The following is a 25,541-nucleotide window of genomic DNA, read 5'->3' as shown; positions in this document are numbered from 1 at the left end:
CCTCAATGCTTAGAATCACAAAAACTGAATAGGGCGAAAAATAAACAGATGAACTCAATCCACTATGGTCTTAGTAAGGTGCATGTGGGGGGAAGACGTTGCAAAAAATTAGGCAAAATATTTTTTATCGAGCTGGGACATAAGTTGACCAAGTAACGAACACATTCGATAATTATACTGATGTGATACTTGCAGTCTCATGCCACTGGAATCGGTGCAATCGTGGACGGTGTTCCACCTGGACTGCAACTAGGCGAAAACGACATACAGCCTCAACTGTCTCGTCGGCGTCTTGGCGCGTCTTGGTCAAAGTAGTATAACTACGCCACGTAACGAAGATGATAAAGTGAAAATTTTGAGTGGCACACAGAATGGAGTGACACTAGGCACTCCGACTGGACTTTTTATACCCAATGAGAATGCTAGACCTCAAGATTTTATCGATGTGGTCTCAGTCCCCAGCGTCTAGGTGTGTGTGACAACGGAGTTTTGAATATTTGTTAAGGCCATGCCGATTATACTTACCAGAAGAAATATGGAATTCATGGAATATGGAGGTAGAGCCAGTGCTCGGGAAACTTGTGCTCGTGTAGCTGCAGGAGGAATTGCCGAAAAGTGGCTTAAAGATAAAGTCAATACTTCGATCGTCGCTTGGGTTCATTCCATCGGCGAGGTGTCTTCTTATGAGAAATGTTTTTCTATTTGATTTTAGATTCATTTGGTTTTAGATTTCAATGCCAAAGCCTGTCAATAATGACCAATTAATGGTTGACAATTACTTCAGGGAAGTTGTCGATATGTTGGGGACAAAGAACGTTGCAGAATCGATGGATGATACGGTTTTAACGTACCTTGCCGACCATCAAGTTTACAATCGAAACGGAATACTGTCGAAAGCACCTGACCATTTGGACAACTGGTTAAGCAATGAAATTATAGCTGTGTGCTGTCCTCACATTCCATCGGCATGAAGGATGGCGACGCTAGTTAAACAACTAAAATAATGCCGCGTAGTACGAAATGTTCCACACGGCTTGGGTGAACCGTGTTTCGACAAATTACCAGCAGTACTTGCTCATGCAATGAAACCTTTCAAATTGGTTCGGGATTTGCTGGAACATAATTGCGGTTCTCTGAACGTAACAATCTATTTTGTGCGAATGGCAGCGGATCTTTAAGTATGTCACGGAATAATTCCGGTGGTGTCCTTGGTGGCATTTCAATCGGATCTTAGATTTATTTTCGACTTGCTGTGAAACTGGTATCAACTATAAGACTACCTCAGACTACTGCCGACTATGGTCGAAATGACACTGTTTTGTAAGTTGATGGAAGGCATGATCCTTGTGTACTACCGAGAACCGAGGGCCGTACTTACAGTCGAAGCCATGACATCTTTGGTATTGGCAGACGCTACGATGCTACAACTCGCTCGTGATGGCAGTAGAGTGTAGGTAAGAATCAATTTGTAATTGCAAGCGTTCAAACGTAAAAGAGGGAAGTGGTGACGTTATAGCCAGTTTTACTTTATTGACATCAATTTACAACGGTCATTGCATCTCTGTACATTGTACTCAGGAGTTCTGCAAACAAAAACATTTAACAAAATTTAGCAGAATCTTGCGATGATTTTTCTCAACCATTCTTGTAGAGCAACGAAAACTTTCTGGGAGCCTTGACAAATTTCTTGAATCGGTTTTCTCGGACACTTAACTTCCTTCGGTTTACTGCAAGATGCCTTACATTCGTCGGTGTCGCAAAGGGAACAAACCGTCTTCGGAGCAAGAGAATAGAATGTGGTTTTTTGGCGATCTGGAAACAAATTCGGTTAAACGTCGTCAACGTTTGTCGCACACTTAACGTCTTACCTGGACGGTAATAGTCTTGTACAGTTACAGCACTCGGTTTCTGTCCAGCTACTTGGCACAGTCTATATGCTACTACTTGCAAACATAATTCCGTGGTGGATAGATTGTCAAGATAGACGACAATGAGTGTGTTTCCCTTCTTCGTTTCCACCCTCTTGAAACCCTTCACCGCTGCCAATCCAAGTTTAGTCGTCTCCAAATCTGCTGTAAAACCGGTTGGAAGCTCTGCCTGAACTATGGCCATATTCGTTGTGTCTCCATCAGGTCCGGCAATGAACTTTGTGCATACGTTCAAGATCAAGCTGTAGTCATTCGACTTTTTGTCAACGTCAACAGTTAGGGTGAATCTTGGTGATGCTTCTGCATCATTCAAATTGAATTGATAGCTCAATTGGACCAATGAAAATCCGCTTCCGGTGCAAGACACCTTCACTGACTTTGTAGTACTTGGTAGCTAAAAAGTTCGGAAATTTAGTGCAACAAGTTCAATGGACGCACTACACGGTTCGAGGTGATGCTTACTGCTACTGATTGTAGTACAAGTGAATTGGTCTTATCAATGTTGAGGGTTGACGATTTCGTAGCATATGTAAATGTACAAGAGACGGCATTCGAGCCAGAAATTTGACCAGCAAAAGTTGCTAAGGCAGTGATTCCAACCACCTAACAGAAATAGCAAACGTGTTAGAACACTCAAAAGGCTTAGTAGAAGAAGTTTTGTAATGTTACAGTATCCTGCGTTGATTTGAAGCCACCTGTTGCACTTTGCTGAGCGATTATCCATTTCGTTATAGGTAAGCCATCTAGTGTTCGATTAGCGGCAATGTATGCCAGAAGAGAATAGCCACTGATTTCAACATTAACGGATGGTGGACTGTTCCACGGATCGGTTGGAGTGACCAACTGGACCTTTTCCCACCATCGCTGGTCGCCTGATCACAAATGCGATCCAATTAACGTAGATGACGATAAGAATTTAGAAAGTGAAAATTACCTTGAACCTTGGCAAGCGAATCTAATTTCTGTAAAAGAACATCCTTATGTTCGTAGTTAGCTAACTGAGCCGCGTAGGCCGCAATTGATAACGAATACACATCGTCCAATGTTTGAAGTGTCTCATAGACGTAGTCCAAACCTTTCTCAATTACATCAGCATACTGTGCAGCATATTTCTGAAAACGGGTGGAGTTTAGACGACGGAAAATTTTTCATTTTTTAAATCAATTTTTTACTGGATCTGTTACGAACGTGACGATAATGTATGCCGTCAGTGCTACTCCTTTTGCTGCTTCGCCCTGCATATCCGTATGGCAGACATTACCCGGCTCATTGAATCGACCATCTGGTTGCTAAATTTTAAAACGAGACAAATTGATCGAAATTCGATAGTAGTTTGTGCATCGATTTCCCTACTTGTTGACCTGCTAGCCATGTTAAGGCATTTGTTATTACGTTATCGTCGACTGCAGTGAACTGTTTGGCCTGTATAAAGATTCTGCAAACAAAGGCAGTCAACCACGAGCTTCCAGATTTATCGGAATTTCCAAAAGCGCTGAAGGAATGGTCACTGTGTGCGTAGCTTAACTCATTTTGAATGCCCTGATTCATGTAATTCAGCAATTTCAGTTTTAATGCAGCAGTCAAGAGACCGGCCTTCTCCAAATAATAGTAAATCACAACATCTGGAGCTAGACCTATATTTCGACAATGGGCAACAGACGAAGTTAATAAATTAACCTAACGCGAAATTGCACGATAAATCTACCTAACATTGTCTGTTCTCCACAGCCTGATGGCATTTGGATGAGACTGTCAATGTTCTGCAGAGCTGTGCCCAAGACATCGCCTGTAATGTGTACATAATTCGCAGTGAAAAAGTGGAAATTGTTCGGAGAATTTAAAGTTAAATTACCGATTGCTGAAACTTCCACTTGAGTAGAGTCTGGAACAACATTCTTCGGTATATCGACCGTTAAGTCAGCGGTGAATTTGTTGGAGCTTCTAAGATCAACAAATTGAGCTTTGTTTTTGTATTGTGTGACGCCTTCGGCTACCACAAGCAATGGATATTCGATGGCATCGCCAGCTAAATCTGATATTGCGGTCACTTTGACTAACATCTCTCCAATAGTCAATGGGGTCACCAAAAATGAGAGAGATACGCCGTCGTTTGAGTTAACAGTAATCTTCTTTGAGCGAGACTTTTCGATTGCTGTGAAGAGAAGACATTTTTATTGGTATCAGGGATTGGCTGTGCATTGTTCCAGTAAATTTAATCTCACGTAATGGACATCCTTTATCTCTATATGCTTGTCTTTCTGGATCAACGAATTCGAATTGTTGCAACGAATTATCCAGCGTTACTTTGGTGGTAACCTTTTGCGGTAGATAGTTGAAAATAACGATTTGCAATAGGACAGCTTCGCCTCGTTTAACGGAGTAAGGTAAATTTAGAGAAATGAAGAAATTCTTGAATACTTTGAACACGGTTTTGTCTTCCGTTATGCCAAGACCATATTGGTTGTTAGTCGCAAATCCAGTCAAATACCATGAAGTTATAGTGTCCGGTGCCTTTTCGTTACGAGTTATGCTTCCAGAACTATGAAATGTAATCCAAAAAGTTAAAGAATCTGAGTCTGATATATCCATTATATCCATTCACCAACACAAGAACAAAGAAGAATTTGATAACAAAACATTTATGCGACGAACGTATTGATGAGAGGGTTACATACAAAAATGTTTCCACACGGTCTCTTAAGTTAGAAGCGAGGAAAGTTAGTGAACAACATTTGATGGAATGATTATCGACTATGACTAGGAGGAGAAATTAGACTAACAATCTTTCAAAATTTTACTCTAACAATTCATGAGTTAAAACCTGAGATTGGTACAATGATTATTTCTTGTCTAACTATCATCGAAATATCCCTTTTTCCTCATTAGTTCAAGGACACAGTTTCATTTGATTGACTTAAATTACATAAATTGATCAGTCGAGGATCGAGAGGATTAGATACGACAGTCAGCGACACAAGTTACACATCAAAAAATACAACTCAGCGAAGAAAAACAAACCCAGAATTGGAACATTCCCAAATCCATGTCTCTGGAAAATATTTTCGAACTGCAGGTGACGCAGGTGATGGTGCTCCTGATGCCATTGCCATTTCTGGAACTGGAGCAGCCCCTCCTGCCATAGCTGCCATAGGCATATCAAACCATGGGTAATAGACTAAAAACAATAAAAATTTCATCTTTTACATCTTTTTCCGAGAATATGCGATATAGAACCATCCAGGGCCGCTCTGGCTCGAAAACGTCTTTCGGGCACTGCGGGCATCACCTTATCTATAATTTACGACTAACTAAGGGCAAGCAGATCTCTTTCCCAATCTCAGGGTCAAACTATTTCTAAAATTTTCAGAACTTTCCTTACTCCTAAATGTCCAATGTAAATGTCTGAGATGTGAAAATGACACGAAAGAAGCAAATCACAAAGAACAATAGTCTGAAAACAAACCCCGAGTCGGAACAGTCCCATATCCAGGTTTCAGGGAAAAATTTTCGAACAGCTGGAGATAACTGTGAGACGGATGATCCTCCGCTCATAGCTTCTGCTACAGGCGCTCCATCAAATGCAACCATGTCGTTGAAACGATAATAAACTGTAAATTAATAAAAATTTACGTTTTTGGTAGTCTACACGTTTTTTGTCGAAATAAAAACATTTTGGTCGAAATATATCAGACAGATCACACTGAAACAACGAATGGAAAAATCAAGCGATGATATCTGATAATTAACTTTGGTATTGTGTCGTAGGACTATCAACGAACATACCTCTTTAAAACTTGTAGAAATCAATTAGTAAGTTAGTAACAAACAAATTCTAATGTGGCAACTCCACAAACCTAGCTGTATCGCAGTACCAAATCCATGTCTCTGGAAAAATTTTCCGAACAGTCGTCGTTTGTCCCGAACCTGTGGACGATGTTACCATTCCACCTCCAGCACCTCCTACTGCATTTGCCATCATCATCATTGGATAAAAAACTGATGAAAAGCGTTTCGTTGTTACATTAGTCATAGATCGATATCAAGTTTCCTTGAAGTTGGCTGGCTGGATCGATAGATTATTATTCGTCCTCTGTTTGTATTCTTTCATAGCTCGACGAAAAAGTCATATTCAGAGAGCAAGGACCATATTTTGATCAACTAAGCTTTTTTATGCGAATCCATTGATTGCGTGATTCATTTATGGAATTTGTTTTGAACAGCAGTAAGGTCGTAAAGATACGGAAAAAGGAGATCAGAAAAATATCACGCGCAAAAGGAGTACCAGAAAATATTTTCGAGGATACAATCTTTTAAGAAAACAACATCATCGATTAGGTCCCCAGTAATGATGAATTCAGCTACGTATCTAATAGTAAAATGACGTAGTCACAAAAGAAGACGCCACAAGTTACAGGTATTCTTATATAGTGGAACATTTACGTCGTGACTCGTGGCGATAGCAATAATTCAATAGTTTTTCCATTCGTCAAACTGATTGCGAGACTTAGCGTGCGTTATACTCATTTACACCCCTCAATTTCATAACTCATATGTTAACAATTACAAACAGAGAAGAGCTGCCACTCGAAATTCTTAAACTGTTCACCTCGACTTAATATTGATGAAACGCCTTTTAAGCAAATAACTAAGCGAAAGCGACAAACGAAAAACTTGACCCAATCCTTTCTCTAGTACCGATGCATTCCTTAACCGAAAGTAAAAGAATAGTGCAACAACACGATCTGCATGAAAAACAAACCTTGCATCACTACAATCCCAAATCCATGTTTCTGGGAAATATTTTCTAACTGCCGTTTCGATATTAGGTGCTGACATTCCGGGTGCCGCAGGGACAACAGCCTTTTCAACCGTCGCCATGGCAAGGCCACCCTTACGAAATATTGGATATACTGAAATCGTGTTTTTAATTTATGAAATAAATTTTAGGATTTCATTCACCATTTCAAAAGAGCGCGGAGTTTGTAAGGTATACATAAAGATACATTAACGCATTACAAAAAAATGTTATTTACAGCACCATTTCGATTATATTGTTAATTGTTGTGGAGAGGTTATATTATTAACATTAGTGACAATAGACCATTGCAGGTTGCAGGTTTTTTTTTCTTGACCCAAGACATTGGTCGTACAGGAAGGAAATTCGAAACAAACCTAACAGTATCACAATCCCAAATCCATGTTTCTGGGAAGTATTTTCGAACAATAGATGTTGATTCTGATCCTGTTTGGGGAGCTTCAGTTGCCATTGGTGGCATAGCCGTTGACGTTATTGGACCTCCAGCAGAGTTCGCCAATTCGAACCGAGGATAGTAAACTGGTAAAATATTTTTATTCGCGTGGATAGTCTTCAAAATACTTGAAGGCTTTCCTATTGTTTTAAACTGTTACAGACGGCAAGCATATGACCAGTATTATTCTCGGATCTATTACGTCAATCGATCAAAGTATTTTTAATCGGTTGATGTCAAATCTTGTACTTCATTTTTTAACATACATTTTGTTATATAAATGATTACACGGAGCTTGTCATTATTTTTGTCGTCATTATCGATAACAGATGAATAGTCGTATGTGATAGGTTAACACTTTCTTCCCGATATTTAGTGCTTTCATTAGAGACCTCTAGAAATTCAGAGGGTAACACATCGCATACATATTTTTTGTTACGTTAATAATGCACGCCATGTACCAGGAAAAATCATAAAACTCTAAAAACTTTCTAGCTCTTCAACGGTGTCCGTCGCTTAGAGTAATTATGATTCCTCTAAGGTCCGTCCATAATAAGAAAGGCAATTTGGATCAATTAGTAGTGACTCAAACTGCTATTCCTTTTCCAATGGAAAATTTCCATACTGAATTGATTTGAAACAAATTTGAGACTCAGATCAGGTATTCCTTCATATGAACCTCAATTTCAGGTCGACCTGAGAATATTTGAATCAGAAACTTCACCTGATTTATCTGATGACATCTAAGATTGTCAGATTTTAGGTAAATTTAGATACAATTTTTCAATTCAGGTCCAATTCTATCAGATTCAGATAATCTGAGCTTCAGGTTGACATTTTCCGAGTTCCTTGTTTCTCATCAGTTTTATCTTATGTTTTACTTAGATCACTATGTTACACTATGCAGAGCTCTACGGATTTTTTATCGTAGTGGTCCAATGGGACCAATAAAAGACTGAAAGCGGCTCCTCCGAAGCTTAAAATAAATACTAAATCGGGCCTCTAATTTGTTATCAATAGTCTACGTATTACTTACTTGGTGGATCTGGGTTGCAATCTGTTGCAATAACGACAAGTCCTGCGGCCTGTAGATAAAAATTAAATTAAATTTTGTGTGTTAAATGTTATTCGATGAAATAACAACCACAACTGGTTGTTAGTTTGTGGTCATTCCGAGATTTTAGTTTAAAAATGACAAAATGAAAAAACAGATCTTCCTCTTCGACCGGAAATAAATTTAAAAAGTGGTCTGAACTTCCGAAATTTTAGTTGCCCGTAGTATTGTTCCAATACAACGTAAACAAGAACTTACGCCAAAATTTTGTCGGCTTCCTCCACCACCTGGCCACCAAATAGATCTTTTCTTTCGTGATTCTGCAGGCGGAGCTTCTTCTGGTGCTACGTCTACAGCTTCCAGTGCTACAGGTTCAGCCATTAAGACAGGACCTCCGAAAATGGGACCACCGCCAAATATTGGACCGTCATCGTAGCTAACCGTATTATACTTGCCCAACTCAGTCCGTGCCTCAGATTGTTGAATGTCATTGCCTAACAAATCCATATAAAACATTGAACAGATCCACTTTTACGAGCCTGGTGGTAATGTCGTACCTGATTTCAATAGGATGACACTCTGATCGACAGCAAGTAAGCAAACAAAAGATGACGGTTTGGTCGAGATTGTAATTCCAACATTTTCGCCTGGTTGCTTCTCAGAGTCTGACGTCTCAATCGTTACCTTTTCAGAGAATATTTTAATGAAACTACATCAGGTGCATGGACATGACTATGAGCAAATCTTACAAAATTGTTCAAACCATTCACTGTTATTTCGGTTCTGCCTGCGATAATGTCGCCCGCAGATGATATATAGTAGGCAACGAATTGGGCTGTGGGTACCATAGCAAAAGATGCTTGGAATGTTATAACGACACTCGTTTGGTTGGCCACCTGTACCGTTTGCGAGAGAAGTAAGTTTCCACGTGCTGACAAGAGATAGTAGACTGACGATAGAGTATTTGCAGAGGACACTTCGACGGAGATTGTGTCATCAATTTTAGTGCTGAAAATTAAGATAAAATTTGGAAATGAAATCATTTGTTGGATTAACAACGTGGACATGGACATACTCTTTCGAGAGGAGCTGGACGGTAAGGGAACGGTCGTCTGTTGTTGGTTGCGAAGGCTGTGCTTTCTGGTAGTATCCAACACTTTCGAAGTAGTCAAGGTATTTAATCTGTGAAAGATCTCAATGTTAGTGTGGATGGCTAACGTTGTAATCAGTTTGAGCGATCAATTCACTGCACTCCTCGATGATTTCATAGATGACTCGAGATAAACTTACGAAAATGTAGAATCCATTTTCTATGTCCGGCAAATTTAATGCAATATTAGCTACTCCGTTAGCACCAATTTTACCCGTTCCGAGATCAACTAAACCAGTTTTGTCCCAATTGTTGCTATAGCTGACCTGTATGGTATTGATATCATCCAAGTATGGACTTCCATCGAAGTAAGAAAATTGGAGCTATAAAATGCACAAAAGTTTGTTAAGTTCATGAATCCCATGAAACGTTCTGATCAAAGCCATAACAATTTGATAAGCAAATGCCCGTGGCAACTGTTCCTCATATACTTTTACCGATACTTACAGACAACGTGTAAGGTCCTGGCACATAGCTGTTGTCGTTGTTGAGATTGTTGACGGTAAATTTACTTTTCCGAATCGTTGCTGTGGTCGAGCCTTCCAATACAACTCCTAAGAACAATAAACCGAAGTTAATTTTAAGAGTCTCTTCACAAATCGAATTCAGTCGGACCTGTTAGGGCTTCTGTGACCGAAACCGTTACTTTTAAATCGTCTTGCCAATTATCTGGACTAAGTTTCAATTCCGAAACGATTTGGAATTCGGCCGTGGCAGTTCCGTCAATATCAATTTGTTTCTGAGCAATTGCAGGTTGTGGCGTTGGATCCCAGTAATTGTTACGAGAAACAGTGACTTGAGCCACACCTTTCACGGGTTGGCCATATGTGTAAAGGACTTTTGCTGTTATTCTCAGTGTACCATCTGAATAAGTAGCGTCTTTCGGAGCTGTGACGGTTACTTCAAATTTGGGTAGAACATACTCGGCGACTTCGAATTCTTTCACTGATGACTTTAGGTGAAAAAAAATCGAATTAGATTTTACTGCTGATGAAGTTGAAGTTGAAGTTTTCTAACCTCGTTGTCCACATCGACATTTATTTTCCAATTACCGAGACAAGGTGTCGTACCCAATTGAAGCTCACCCACATATACACCCATAGATATAGATGCACCAAGCCATTGCTCGATTCGATTTTGGTTGCCATCCTATGTAGAATTGAAAGTTTAGAATTGGTCGTTATGACTTGGTCTGTGCGTTATAGCTATGGAAGACGAATCAACTTACGGTGATGTAAATGTCCATATTTTTGATTGAAGCCGGATTTAAGTCTTTATCGACAATAATGATTCGGAATTTAACTTTATCACCAGGCTTGTACATTGCCTTGTCGGTTTGGATAAAAACTGATATAGTTTTCGTTTGGAAAGTTAGTACAGCTTCCGTTTCATTTACGAAATTTTGGCCAGTGGCGATGATTTTGTATTGACCTGCATCGAGTGACCCCAACTAAATTGATAACATTAATTGTAAATCGAATGCAATACTCGAGGGGTACGAACTCTTTTTTGATTAACCATTGGTTAGTCAAAGTTTGTACTCTCTCGGCAATATCGAAAGACCGTTCCAGATACTTACAATAAAGTTCACTATAGCACTGGATTGAGGTTGTACTGTAACGGATTCCGAAGTGGAAAAACCTTTATCATTTTGAATTTCGAGTGAAACTGACATTGGAAGATCATTCTCGGATAATATAGACACGGAATAAGTTGAATCCGATTGAATGTATGATGGACCAACAATGGTATAGCGACTGAAATTTAAATTTAATTAGTTCAAGTTCGTACCAGACACAATCAAAAGAGTCTTCATAAAACATTTTTTTTTAATTTTTTAATTTGCAGCCTTATGTGAACAGTTGGTCGTACTCGTGAACATTTTTTTTTTGCAATATTTGTATTCTAACGTTCATTTCATTTTCATCTTTTATGTTGATTTTCTATCATCAGGCTGTTAAACAAATAAGACTAATTTAAGTCAGCAATATGTTTCCCTGTCTCACACGTACTATATGACCAGTTGTGCAAATAGGAAAGTCAGCTTTCAGTTCCACATTCAATATTAATACCTATTTAGACTTATTGCGCATTATATGGAACCCATATTTTAGACGTGGCAAAATCCATCGATTAAGTTTAATTTTTCGATTTTTCTGAGACGGCAAAAACACCACAAGAATCTTTGCTCCAATTATTTCCAAACAACCAGTGTAATATTGTCGAGCCTTCTACTTATTTTGTGTTAAACGTATTTTTAAAGAACTGATAAAAATTGGTAACTACATTACCTTAGCTTAGCTATGTATACTCACTGCCTAAAACTGACAATCAAACATTTCTTGCAGAATAGAAATATTGAATTGATTTTTTGAATTGTAAGACTCCACTGCACAAACTGGAGTTCAAGAGCTTTTTAAAACAAAAAGAAACACTTCACAGACTTCAGAGTAGCCTCAAATTAATTATTTGAGTAGTAAGAAAGGCAATGTTACACAAATCGCGAAACTTTTCGATTATGCCACCTTCACCTTTCATTTTGCCTATTTTCTGATGAGGAGACAGAAATATTAATCGGAGGTGAAAAATATAAACTTTTAGTTGTTCTCAATTCATTCAGTTCCTGTGGGCTCAAGCTCATCTCTCAAAAAAAAAAATGTTTAGATCATTCATTTGAAAATAGACCCAAAATAGGCACAAAAATCATTTTAAAACAATAATCTTAGGTTTACTCACCAAATGCTGATTTTGGCTAGACATGCTACCACAGCTATCATGAACAACGTGCGCAACATTTTAGTTGCTTCTTATAAAGGTTACTGTCTGTCCCAAAAAAACCACTAAATTGATCGTTTTTTCTGAGCTACGATCACACTCTAAATGAAAAAATATCGCAGATGTTTCGCGTATTTATTAACTTTTCTCGCGACAAATTTTTTTCTGAAATTGGGGTATTCAGTTGGCCTGTTAGGAAGCACAAACACTCGTCAAACGTGTGTTGTGAATGTATTTAATATTTTTAAAATTGTATTTACTTTTCATGAATTTTCTTTTCGTGACGCTGTTGAGCTTAAAGCGTGTTACAGAACCAATAATGTCAGATAAAAATGTCTCGTTTTCGATTGATTCACCTGAATAATTAAACTATAGGTACTTGGTTTGTGTGCTTCGCGTTGTCTTTTAAAACCAATTTAAATGCAAAATGAATTTAAATGCAAACTGCAAAAAATAAAAGCAAATAGAACAAATTATATTATAGTTTGATGAAAACAATGTGTTGGGACAGTGCTAGTACACACATTATTTACAAAATTAGGAGGCCAAAATTCGGAATTTCATAATTTTAGAAGTGTTTACTCATATCGATTCTTGGCTTCCTAATATTGTAAACGATTTGTGTGCGGTTGCTAGAGAGCTGGTCTTTTTATATGTCTACGACACGATCTCAGCTTGGTAATTTGTTGGAAGATAATTGCACTGAACCAGTAAAACAGTTCATAGTCGACATCTGCCAAATAGAGTACTGTTTTGTATGAAATGATTTTTTACAGTGTTATACAGTTGTGTGATACACTGTCAAATTTCAGTACTCTATTTAGAGCACCACTCTTACTAGAATAGAGGTACATTGACTGAACTAAAAAGAGTGTGGCAGTGAAAACCATCTATTTCAAAAATCTAATGAAGGGAAATGGAGTCTTCAAAAGTCAACTGTGTTGAAACCTGACAGACCTGACATCTTTTAGCTTCCTTACAAAATTCTGTCTTTGAAGGTTTTGTAGATTTTACTAGGCGAATTGAGAGAGCGGGAAAACTGATTTTCCTCAAACGAAATATATTGAAAAATGATTTTAAACGAATAATCTGTCATTAAACAATTAGATGAAACATTTATTTATCGACACCAAAACACTGCCAACAACTAGAGCATGTGTGTCCAAAATATAGTACACCGGCAACTCTGATCTTTTATAATAACAACATAGTAGGGTTGCATACGCAGGCCTCTCTTGGAAAATCTGTTCTACTGCTTGGTTCAGATGCTATGGTATTTGGGACTAAACCTGTCTTGCCCGTTTCTCTTCTATATACTCATTGAAGAGTATAACCTAAAGTGAATCATAACTTGCCGATCCATGAAGCAATCGTCTTTTCTACCAATCCACAAAGCAATCGTCTTCTCGTCTTTTCTATGTCTTCGTGGACCCAATACCATATCTTTATATAGAAATACAGTTAAAACAATCTCTGATACATCTCACAATGAGAATGGACTTTTTTACCTGTCGTCTTAAGAAAGATGCACAGGGGTTTAGAGGGTCTACGGATTATCTGTGCAAGAAATGAAATTTTGTCCATCGATCCACCGTTCATTCAAAGTCTCAGCGTCAGTTTCAGTTCGCTTAAAGCTCCAACTCAAAGTTCATCACACTTCCATCACATTCAAAACTTCGTCCTAGCTAAGCATAGCAACAAAAAGGACGATAAAAGGGCCAAATTCTAAGTCCAAATACAGTCAAATCCGCGTAAAAACGTAAGGAAAAACAAAAACAAAAAGTCGTCCAAGTCTCTTCTATCCCAAGAGTACCTAGAGACACCGTTTCGTCCCGCTAGCTTCAAGACCTTCACAGTTCATTTCTATAATTCTTGCGAATTATATTATGAAAACAGACACATTGGGGGAACTCATCAGTCATCAGGGACGTCAATGTGTGACAGTTCTTCAAACTATATGCGTTCTACGGTAAGGTGGATAACTGTTAATTGTGCAGTAGCACAATTTTTTACTCAAATTTCAACTTTACATCAATAAACAGTAGAAAATGTCATTATGAAGGACTAGATTTTAAGGAGCGATATGAAATAAATGATAATATTTTAGAGGCGTTGAAGAATTTTTTGCCCGAAAACTCTAAATGGATCGATTAAAAATAGAAAAACACAAAACACGATCATAAAAGACTAATCAATTTTAAAACTAAACTTTTTTCGCGATCCAGTGCAATTTTAATACATATGGTGAGCCTCTCATATTTATTCAGCAGGAACATTTTTTATAAATTTTAAAAATTTGCTTGGCACAATATTTACGGATCTGGTCTCATTTTATCTTAAATAGAACAAAGTCGACAGAAAAGGGAAATACCCTCCTGCTTGAAAAGTAAAACTTTCCATAGTACGGGATTGATTGAATGAATTGAATTGAACGAAAACGACCAACCTTGTGATAATTTTGAATTTCAACTTCAACAAATCTTTTGCCGTTTTATACACCTAAAAATTCTCCCATTGAAAAACTTTGTTCCTAACTTATGCTAAAAAGATTTTTTAGCGAATTCGAATCTAGAATTCGCAACCGACTCGTGTTGAAAACCTCTCATTCGTTCCCACTTCCAATTTTTGTTTTTGTTTTTTTTAGCCAGTCTTTCGTATAACAAGACAAGACAAGATATTTTCATTTAATTTTGCGTCTAGTTGCGCCACCTATTTATCTGTAGAACGTAAAATAAAAGAGAATATAATGGTGGTATATTAGGCGAATAAATGTTGATTGAGGTTATTTATAAATTTCAATGTGCGGTGAGTCTTATATGAATAAAATTTGTGTTCGAAAATACGGTTAGGTATTCCTTTTCAAATAAAATTACAATGATTATCCGAGCTCTGTGATGTACACAAAAAGCTTCAGTTAAATCTTTTTTGATCTTTATTTAATACAATTAAAACCACAAGATAACGACGAATTGTAGAGGTACCAAGCTTTAATGGTTCTAATTTTACACACTTTTCGTGGGGGTGGTTGTTAATCTTAATTTTAGTCTTTATCTCTGTGCAAAGACTGTTAACAGATAATTTTCATGTTAAAATTATGTGAACCGAAAACTAAAGTTGTTATTTGACCAAACATACTCAGTTTGCACAGAACTGCTACTAGCATGAACACTGAATTACAAGTGTCAAATTTGGAGGCTTTAGTGCTAAGAGTCACCGCTTAGGATTGTGTGTGTGGTGTGTTTTAACTCATACAACGAAAACAGGAAGATGCGGGAAAAGGCAATAAGAACGCATAAGATGTAAGCCTACACGCCAAATTTTCCAATTTTCAACAAACTAATCCTCGCCGAGTTAATACTGCAAAATACGAATACGACACACAATTTGTGACTTGGACTTTGCCAAACAAAAACAAATTGACAATATAATAGCATTTCAGTTGATCGCTAACAAAAATCGAATACACACAACATTGTCCTACAAGTTCACCACACTAATTTTAACTGAAAGCCAGACTTCCACTTCCAAGGTCTTTAGGCAATATATACCTTGCGCTTTGCGTATTTGTGGGGAACATGCAAAAGTTCATCACAGTAGGCTATTGAACCCACTAAAATCTAATTTTAAATCGCTAGAATAATTCCATAAATCTAAATGTGATACTAAGAAACCACGTGTTTCAATAAGTCCTGGGAGCGATCCTGAAGACATGGACCTAATCTTTTTGGGCTGAACGGCGTACTTTCGTTCACTTTTCCAAGCCCTTTCAAGAAATATCACTAAATAACTAAAGAAATCCAACATTACATCTACAGAGTTCCCACTCCTCCTAAAATTCATAAAATTCATAAAATGGACCAAATCCTCCTAAAATCTCCTAAAATCTTCTAAAACTCCTAAAATTCCTAAAATGAGCTCACACTATCGAAGAAATATTTTAATAATACTGAAAAACTAAAAACGGTAAAAACAGCAAAATTATGCGGCAATGAATTTGAACTTCTGTATGAACCTGACTCAACTTGCGAAAACACTCCTTTCTTTGCAAATAGCGATCCTGAACGTGGATTTAACGAAAATAAATACATTATCGAGGATCACAGTTTGTTAGAAGATGCGACTATCGTGTCACTTCGAACATTTAAGGACACATTGAATAATATAACCGTCACTGACTTCCTAATGAATCGACGTATTTTCCAGATGTGCTCCAATGTACTTTACTTTTCTCGAACAACAAAAAGTCGAGAATGTACTACTTCTTAAGAATAAAGAGGCGAAAGATAATCTCAATAAAGCATCTTCACAAAAAAAATCGAGTTCAGAAAAACTTTCCGATATCGAGAAATCTCTCCAGATCCAGTAGAAAAAAACTTTTTAGTGCACAAGAGCTGATAAATGATGGAAACAAAATTATGGTGAATCTTGTTAATTCGAAAGGCGCAGTCGACAAGAAAAACCTGACAAAGGATCAGTTGCTGGCTAGTCGGGACTGGCGTCAGAAAAGAGGAAATCATAAGAGTTTCAATAATTAAACTACATAAGGAAAAATATGTTTTGACAAAAAAAAATAACTTTTTGTCAATTTTCTTAAACATTTTTGTATTTTACGAAGTGTATGAGAAACAGAGCAAAAATTCCTTCGGAAATTACTTATACAACCTTTCCCTCATTTAAAAAAATTCCTCCTAAAATTCTCCTAAATTCTCGTAATATTACGTAATATTGCAAGGTTCAGGGAGCGAATCTAGACAGTCGGGCCTAACTTTTTCTGGGTTCAGCAGCGCACTTTGGTGAACTTTTGTGAGTACTTTAAAAGTTCGCAAACCAAAAAATTTTATCTCACCGAATGGCTTCAGAAATCAAAGATGCAGTTTGTAACGCTACATTACATTACATTACATTACATTACAATGTAATGTAATGTAATGTGCAATGTGTAATGTAATGTGTAATGTAGATGTAATGTTGGATTTCTTTAGTTATTTAGTGATATTTCTTAAAAGGGCTTGGAAAAGTAAAGGAAAGTACGCCGTTTAGCCCAAAAAAGATTAGGTCCATGTCTTCAGGATCGCTCCCAGGACTAATTGAAACACGTGGTTTCTTAGTATCACATTTAGATTTATGGAATTATTCTAGCGATTTAAAATTAGATTTTAGTGGGTTCAATAGCCTACTGTGATGAACTTTTGCATGTTCTCCACAAATACGCAAAGCGCAACGAATATATTGCCTAAAGACCTTGGAAGTGGAAGTCTGGCTTTCAGTTAAAATTAGTGTGGTGAACTTGTAGGACAATGTTGTGTGTATTCGATTTTTGTTAGCGATCAACTGAAATGCTATTATATTGTCAATTTGTTTTTGTTTGGCAAAGTCCAAGTCACAAATTGTGTGACGTATTCGTATTTTGCAGTATTAACTCGGCGAGGATTAGTTTGTTGAAAATTGGAAAATTTGGCGTGTAGGCTTACATCAAGTTTGTTGTCAGAAATTGTTTGTGGCCTAATTGTACTGAATAGAATCTTATGCGTTTTTATTGCCTTTTCCCGCATCTTCCAGGTTATCTATCTTTCTCTAAAACTATTCAAATCGAAAGTCTGTTTTTTAGCCCCGTACGAAGTACAAGGGGCTAATAGGATTACGATGCCGTAAGGGCAAAGTTGCCTATGTTCATAGATAACGAATCCGCAATAAAAATTTTGTTTGTCTCACTGACTGTCTGTCTGTCGGTCACGTCGATATCTTGAGTAGTCGAAATAGTGAGGCTAAGTTCGAAGATGGGCATATTCGGGTCGGCCCTTCGTGAGTTAGGGCCGCATAAGTGTTTTAAGGTCTTTTGAAGATTTCTACAGCAAAATAAATGATGGAAATGTAAATGAAACAAAAAACGATAGGTTATGTCCATACAAATCCAGGAAAAAAAATTAATTGAAATCGGTTGAATGGACCGTGAGTTAGGGTCCTAGAAGTGAAAGGCTACTCGGCCCTAAGTGTTTTTTGCACATAAATCGAGTAAATTTGATTCGATTTTGCTAATTTTTGTTTTATATGAAAGGTAATGAAATACCGAATAGAATCCAAATTTCGCGCGGCGCAAAAATCATATTCGTCTTTTCTATAAGCAGTCCTTTCCGCGTACGAATAGCCATTACTCGTTGTTTTGGCTATTCGCACGCGAGTGCGAATAGTCAAATCCGATATGAAACGGCTATTCGCACGCGCGTGCGAATAGTCTAAGACAGTGTGGAATGGATATTCGCACGGCAGTGCGAATAGCATCAGCCTTAAATGTTCGATTAATATTTTTGCTGATTTATGTGATTGATAAACCCATACGATAAATAAATAAATAGTCAAAGTGTAATCGTTGCAGAAAAAACAAATTTTCTCAAAGTTATCTCAGTACAATGTGAACTCTTCGATCGATTGTGTTGATTCACATTAAAGTTATATTTTAACGTTCCGAAATCGTCTCACAATTTTATCAACTGTTTGTTTTATTTCAATTAAGCGTGAGCAAAGTCATCAATTTTTCACCTCGATCAACAGTTTCAATCCAAATGTTCAGATATAAAATTCACTTTCACTTGAGCAGTGGACCATTCAACATACAAAATCGCCTAGTATTCTTTTACTTCATCGGTAACCGAAATGGATACCAAGAAAAACAAAATTGATTCACCTAAAATCACTGTCGTTGGACTTGTGCCCGACAACAGCGCGCAGCCATCAAATCGTTTTGCAAGCGGCACTCCAAAAACCTTCTACAACAAAGAAGTTGAAAGACGTGATATCGTGATTTCTCCCAGTGAACGCGCGGCTTATAAGTCGTGGTTCGATAACAGAAGTAACAAAAAGATGTAACCAACTCAGGCTTTCCAATAAAAAAGTGACTCGGTTGTTGATTATTTTCCTTTTTTTATTTTGAATTGTGCGTAGTCATAGTTATGCTTGAGGGATGGTGTCGCATCCGATTGAAAAATATCGTTTAACTAAGCATTGGGCAACATCCGAAAAGGTAAATATTGAGGCATAAGTTTGTTAGTGATCAGATTCATATCTCAAGGAATGTGTTTAGTATGTGGGTACCATAAGATCTCATATCCGATCTATTGACTTCAACCAGTTTTAATTTCAAACAGAAACTACATTTAAACGTAGTGCAGCATCGCAGATTCATTCCAAATGACTGCTACTGAATAAACACTACACACCGATGAAAAAAAAATCAGTGCATTCTTCTTCTTGTAAATTTGTGTGGCATGGTCGATAGTGAATGTTGATGCTCTTAAGTTATCGCTTTTTATATGAAAATCAAACTTCTCTCCAGTAGGGTGCCGGACAATATTTTTGAAAATCGTCAGCTAATGCAAAATCAAAATCTGAAAATGGTGCCAAATGCAGACTTCCCAAAATATGTGCAAAATTGACATTCAATTGAATCTTTCAAATTCTTAAGGCCAGATGAAGGTGTTTACTATCGAAAATCATTTGGGTGCTCCTGTCAAAGTAATATATAAAATACGAAAAGTTTAAAGACCTACAGATCTTCTTATCTATAATTAGACGGCAGAGTAAAGTAAACCAGGCAGTAGAGCTTGATTTGACGAGGGACCTGAATTCTCTAGTAGCCTTTCATTTTGCGAATAAAATTAACTCAATTTGTGTCGTCAGTGTTCATTTTCATACAGTGTATTGGGTCCCTTTTTTCACTTTTCTAAAATAAAACCGCTCCTGCCTGGTACATATATTTTACTCTGCTGTCCCGAGCGAAAAAAAATGACAGAAAAAGTATTTAAAAGTATATGAGAATTTCCTTACAAATGCTGCAGGGTATACCCTTTTTTCGACTGAAGCCCATTTAATATACGTATAATGAAATTTCAGTATATCACCATATACGTTTATATACGTGAACAGTATATACCAGCATATACGTTTCTATCCATAATCAGTATATCTCCATACTCTTTCAAATACGTAATTTCTTCTAATTATTTCTTTTGTAATAAAATTCTGATTTAATTTTATTTATTTTTTGAAGAAATGAAATACGTTTCAAGGAAATGAGTGTACAGTCTTGATTCAGCTTTTAATTCATCACATATATCGACAGTTGCCTCGCCCGAAAGATCTTACCTCGTCAAGGGTTCCTCTTTAATAAACAAACGCAACACGCTTCAAGTCAATCCAAAATTGCGACTAAATCATTGGAAATTATGAAACAAATTCTACTTTTCATGAAACTGCAGTTTCCTATTATTTGCTAATTCCTAAGACCTAACAAGATACAGAAGATATCCTAGCGAGAGAAACAATACAATACCTAACAAGAAAAGATCCTACACAGACACCTAACGAGAAATGAACCTACACAGAGACTCGCACAGAGACCTAACTAGAGAAGAGAAATCAACAATAATGTGAAAGCGATGAGTAGAATTTGTTTCTTGAATTTACTAATGATTCAACTTAAAATGTTAAGGTGAATATTGCTCTTTCCTCGTAAAATTCATGTGACAGATATGTTGCCCCGACAAAAGCTCATCATAGACTGATTGTTACATTATTGATTAAATACTGCTCATCGACAAATCAATATTAAACATTCGCATCTTACTTGAATATTCGGTTGAATATGACGGTGCGAACGAAATTCAAAACGGTCCGAACGAGTATATATCAACATATCCTTACATATACTAAAAAAATACGTAAACGCATATACGTTTTGAGTCAGTTTTTTCGCTCGGGAATTTTTACGTCAAAAAACTGATTTTTCTCATATTAAATACGTTGAGTGTGGTATCATTAGAAATGTATGACGTCTGACAATAAGATAAATTTTGATTTCAATGAAAATATCTTAACTCGCTGAACTTTTGTGAAAAAAAAATTCGGAGTGAAGAATGAAATTTCATAAAAAAAAAGAAATTGTATTGGGAAGGAAACCGGTCCATTTTATTGAAAGCTGTTCTTAATCGATGTGCCCTCGTAGTTTTTTGTACATTGAGTGGTGTGATTCACCTTCAGTGTGTAAAACTATTTCCATTAAAGATCAAATGTCACTCGTTTCGAGAGATAATCGACCTCAGCTTCGCCTCAGATTGTCTAACTTTTTATCCCCAGTTTTGTAAACGTTTTTTCTTCGTGAAAATGGAATCTTACTAAGAGGAGGTTGCTAACCACATTTTTGTGAAAAGATTCGTGCCAAATGAAACACCTGCCGCGCCGCCCTCTAAAATACAGGTCAAGGTTTACTCTCATTTCCACATATGTTTGAAATTATAATACAACTAGTGTTGTACCCAGCTTTGCTCGGGATTATTTGAATGACAAAATATTTAAATATTTTTGCGCGTCAAAAATAAATTTTTTCCCAAGAAAAAAATAATTTGACGAGTTGAAAATATTTGCGCACGTCAAAAATTTTCACGCGTATGAGAGTGACAACATTTTCGCGCGTTCTTCCTAACTCTTCCTTATTAGGCGGTATGCCAAGTAGGACTTTCTGTCTGGGCTTCTATAGAGAGACAAACAAACCAACAAACAAACATTAAACTTTATATTATAGATATTTGAATATGTTGAAGGAAAGAGGCTAGAAATGCAATGTGGACTGATTGTCAACTACGCAGTACCCGTTTAGTTAAGGTGTCTAGTCCTCTTAGCTAAACAACGCACTCGTACAAGATTTTCAGATGAAACAGTAAGTATTGAATCCAAGTAACGTATTGTAACGAAACGTTTGATGTGAAAGATCATTTACAAAATTAAAAGTTTTTGGACGAAATTGATAGATTTATTTTGGTTTTGAAGTAAAATGTCTGGAAATAAGAGAAAGCGGTCGCTATCTTTTGACGAAAATCCACCGAAAAGATGTCGATTTGCACCGCATGATGTGCTTACGAAAACATCCAGCCTTATAGAACGCGAACAAGATCTTATTGATTTGCTCGAGGAGGCATTCAGCATTATAGAACGTGAACATGAAAACATTGAACTTTTACTGTATCGTCGCAGAATATTACATGAAATGAGCGTCAATGATCCTTTGTACCTTGACGCATTAGGTGATTGGGAGCTTCAAATGTTTGAGACCGGTAAATCAATCAATTTCAGCTTTTCGTTGAATGGATCGGATTGGGATACGTTAAACCAAATGGATTCTCTGCTTGACACTTTAATGGATCAATTAATAATAGACACTGGAATGTTTGAACTGCGTGATGTTGAAATTGAGAGGGTTGCAGCGATAGAAAGATACCATGATCGTTTAAAGGAAAACGTGGCGCAACTTATTGGTGAAATCGTTGCACGCGAGAATGCTGAACAAAACTATTTAGAATGGCTTGATAACGCTACCGGTAATTTTAGGTGATACGACGTCGCAAAAAATTGCATTCAAAATTTAGTTCCAAATTTAAGAAAGTTTTAATAAAAAAATTTGGAATGGTATTAGTTGCGACTTCTATCGTTCGGCAGATGTAATAGAATTGCATCAAGGAACTTCGTGGGACAGACTGTTGGGTTGTGAAGTATTGAAAGATCGGTATTTCCGTCACTAGTTAGAAAAATGTAAATTCCACATGAACACCCCATGCCCTAAAGTTCTGAATTTCGCATCCGCAGTCGAAAAATAATATTGGTATTGACATGGTTCTGACGTTATCATTATTAAGAGTGTCAAATAAAGACCCATGTGTAATGTTTTACTTAAAAAAAATTCCAAGACTTAAATTTTTTGCCTATTTAACCAACCTAATATTTTAAGGCTTGATTTTCACTTACCAAAAAGTACTCCGTGTGAGAGACAAAATTTTACTTTTTCAATTTTTGCTTTGTTTACTTGACAGCTCGCTCTGTCACGGCTCTCACACGGAGTACTTTTTGTTGAGTGGAAAGCATACTTAACGTACCTAAAATTTACTTTCAATTTTAAAATTGGAAACATGTTACTCAATTTTAATAGTTTCTTATCTTTACGTAAATGGAAGCAATATTTTACTTCTGTTTATGGGACAACTTGGTTGACCTGTAGAGGCACCACATTTGTTTCTTAGTACCTATAGGTTTCTTCCATCGTACGGTAAAAACGAATTTTGACAGGCCGAAAACAACCGACCGTCATCCATAGAAGCAAACATAACCGCAACTTAAACAAATTTGTTCGTTAAAACTTCAAAGTGAGGTTGTGTTGGCTTCTATGTGGATGACGATTGACATTTTGAACGTCCTTGGAAGAGACCTATTCTCTGTGGCGAAAAAACTTCACATTTGTCAATTCAGAACAAATGTCACCATATGAAGTTGGTTCACATGAAAATACAGCGCAGTGACAGCATAAAACTAGCGTCACTATAACCCTTCAGGGTTAACTATTTTTCTCATGAAATACGTTGAGTGTAGTATATGATAAGAAACGTATGACGACGTCTGGATGTGAGATGAATTTTAACTTCAATCAAAATCTGTTAACTCGCTGAATTTCTGTGAAAACCTTCTTTTTTCTTGAGGAGTGGTGTTGGCTCTTTAAAATGACACCAAACATGCCTTTTTTTGAAAATAAGTTGATTTTTTTGGCAATCTAAAAGTGTGGCAAGACCATAGAGTTATACTCGAGAGTTGGCAAGATGGCGCTTTTCTATGGAAAACCAGCATTTTGGGTGAAGCATTCAGCAGCCATTTTTTAAGCAAAGTTTTGTTGTCAGCTGATTTAATATAACTCTATGGCAGGGACTAAACTAAGGAACAAAGCAGGTGGGAATTTTCCCACTTGCGCCCCCCGAATTCCCACCTGCGAATCCAGATTTCCCCACAATAAAAATCATGTTGACCTTACTTAAAGTAATCCAAAAGAAACAAAAATGCAATCAAAAATTTGCCTGCGGCGCTTCCAACATCTACTACGTTTATTTCTTTGACTGAAAGTAAGGGTCTTTCGGATGATAATAAAAACCTGAAAATATTTTGTAACATAAAATGTTCCCTATCCTGTGATTGAAAATATACATGAGTGTAGACCAAAAACCTTAAATGTGTTTGTCGCTCGTAACTTTAGTTAGTAATTCTCAACGGATTTCCAACCTTTTTAAATCAACAAAGAATCAAATTCCTGAGGTTTAGTTCGAAGATGAGCTATAACAATTTGGTGGCCTTAGATATATTCGCAAAAGAAGTTTGGTGTCGTTACTTTAGAAAACAACGTGAGACATTTTCAACGAATTTCCTATATTTTTTTTTTTGTAACTCCTAGGGTTGAGTTGGACGATGTGCTTTTATGGACCGCGCGCAATAAAAAAAAATTCTAACAGAATATTTCTCTCTCTCCTCTTTATAATACGACAATTTGATGAAATTAATTTTTTTTAAATAATTGGATGCGTGGTTTAGATTTTTAAATTGATTTTATTTCCAAGCTTTCGGCTGCCATCAAAAAAAAAAGAAAAAAAAAATTCAACAAGTGTGAAAGTCGCTTCGCTCGAGTTGCAGGGGCAAATTTTCAGGAAATTTACTTGCTAGAAAGGTCTTAGAATAAGACCAAATATATGACATCTTTTCAGCGCCTTACTCTGAAAATTTGTTTTTAAGAAAATAAACGGAATGAACAATTTTTAAATAATCAAGACAAAGAACTCCTTTGAGTAAGACCATTTTATGATATTTTTGTAACAATTACAAAATCTATTATGAATTCAAAGTAAAGGTAGAATATCCTTCGGTGTTGTGTGGCTGGATGATAATTTTGTTACTAGCGACAGATGTTATGGTCACACAGTCCTCGTTTTGCCTACTATCCGCCGATAACAGAGTAACAAAAGAAAATCTATTGAAAATCAGACAGGCAGGGGAGTCGCTTTTACCTCTTAAAGTCGAAAAAGTTTTGAAGGCGAATTTCAATTAATAATTGAAAAAGAGATTAATTTTCTAATTGCAGGTTCCGAAAACGGGTTGGCTTTTCTGATAGTTTTTTATGCCACAGGCATCTAAAGTTTGCAAATTTTTCATATTACGATGCTAATTGCCATAAATTGCCATAAATTTCTTACACCAACTACTTTCATATCGTAATTATTCTGATATTCATTTCGTAATCGCGAGGATACAATTTCATCGAATGCAATCTATCCATAGTAGGAAATATTTTCAGAGTCCTTTTCTTGTGTTTTTTTTTAAAATCGTAATTGTAACGATAAACTAAGATCAACGTTTAAGCGTATTTTTATTTTTGGATGATTTGGCGCCCCAAATATGCATTTTTAGGCGCCCCTTGGTGGAATTTCCCACCTGCACAAAAATCCTTATTTTAGTCCCTGCTCTATGGGCAAGACACAACTACTCTTCACCAATATCATGGTCATCATGACATCACCATAATAATAATG

General features: G+C 36.8%; 1 protein-coding gene across 7 annotated transcripts; it reads right to left on the bottom strand.

Annotated features, from left to right (window-relative positions):
* Positions 1-1,505: 1,505 nt before the first annotated feature.
* LOC119073778 (CD109 antigen-like) lies at positions 1,506-12,274 on the bottom strand. Of its 7 annotated transcripts, none has more exons than XM_037179455.1 (24): positions 12,118-12,274; positions 10,961-11,138; positions 10,610-10,831; positions 10,399-10,530; positions 9,997-10,333; positions 9,829-9,935; positions 9,522-9,704; positions 9,307-9,413; positions 8,981-9,239; positions 8,789-8,915; positions 8,490-8,725; positions 8,214-8,262; positions 5,783-5,924; positions 4,151-4,467; positions 3,781-4,080; positions 3,634-3,714; positions 3,282-3,562; positions 3,101-3,217; positions 2,863-3,040; positions 2,598-2,800; positions 2,391-2,531; positions 1,869-2,322; positions 1,641-1,812; positions 1,506-1,583 (listed from the first exon to the last, which is right to left on the bottom strand). In XM_037179455.1, coding segments are annotated over exons 1-24 (4,383 nt in total). In that variant the 5' UTR covers positions 12,177-12,274; the 3' UTR covers positions 1,506-1,582. The 7 variants fall into 7 exon arrangements, with proteins under 7 accessions (XP_037035350.1, XP_037035349.1, XP_037035348.1 ...); XM_037179454.1 differs by lacking the exon at positions 5,783-5,924 and adding an exon at positions 5,392-5,536; XM_037179453.1 differs by lacking the exon at positions 5,783-5,924 and adding an exon at positions 4,947-5,103.
* Between the last annotated feature and the right edge of the window lie 13,267 nt (positions 12,275-25,541).

Source organism: Bradysia coprophila, unplaced genomic scaffold, assembly GCF_014529535.1.
Source record: "Bradysia coprophila strain Holo2 unplaced genomic scaffold, BU_Bcop_v1 contig_138, whole genome shotgun sequence".
Taxonomy (NCBI): domain Eukaryota; kingdom Metazoa; phylum Arthropoda; class Insecta; order Diptera; family Sciaridae; genus Bradysia; species Bradysia coprophila.
Note: the sequence above shows the minus strand (reverse complement) of the source record. Positions and strands in the feature narration are given on the sequence as shown.

Bases quoted from the DNA above. Each gene is read 5' to 3' on its own strand.
- LOC119073778 (XM_037179449.1), bottom strand. From the start codon at position 12,176: ATGTTGCGCACGTTGTTCATGATAGCTGTGGTAGCATGTCTAGCCAAA. The intron at 5,104-8,213 runs GTAAGTAATACG...TATTGTTTTTAG, and splicing joins TTGCAACCCAGATCCACCAA to TCTATTACCCATGGTTTGAT. The intron at 4,468-4,946 runs GTTTGTTTTTCT...TACATTTCATAG, and splicing joins TGGGAATGTTCCAATTCTGG to TTCTGGAAGCATAACTCGTA.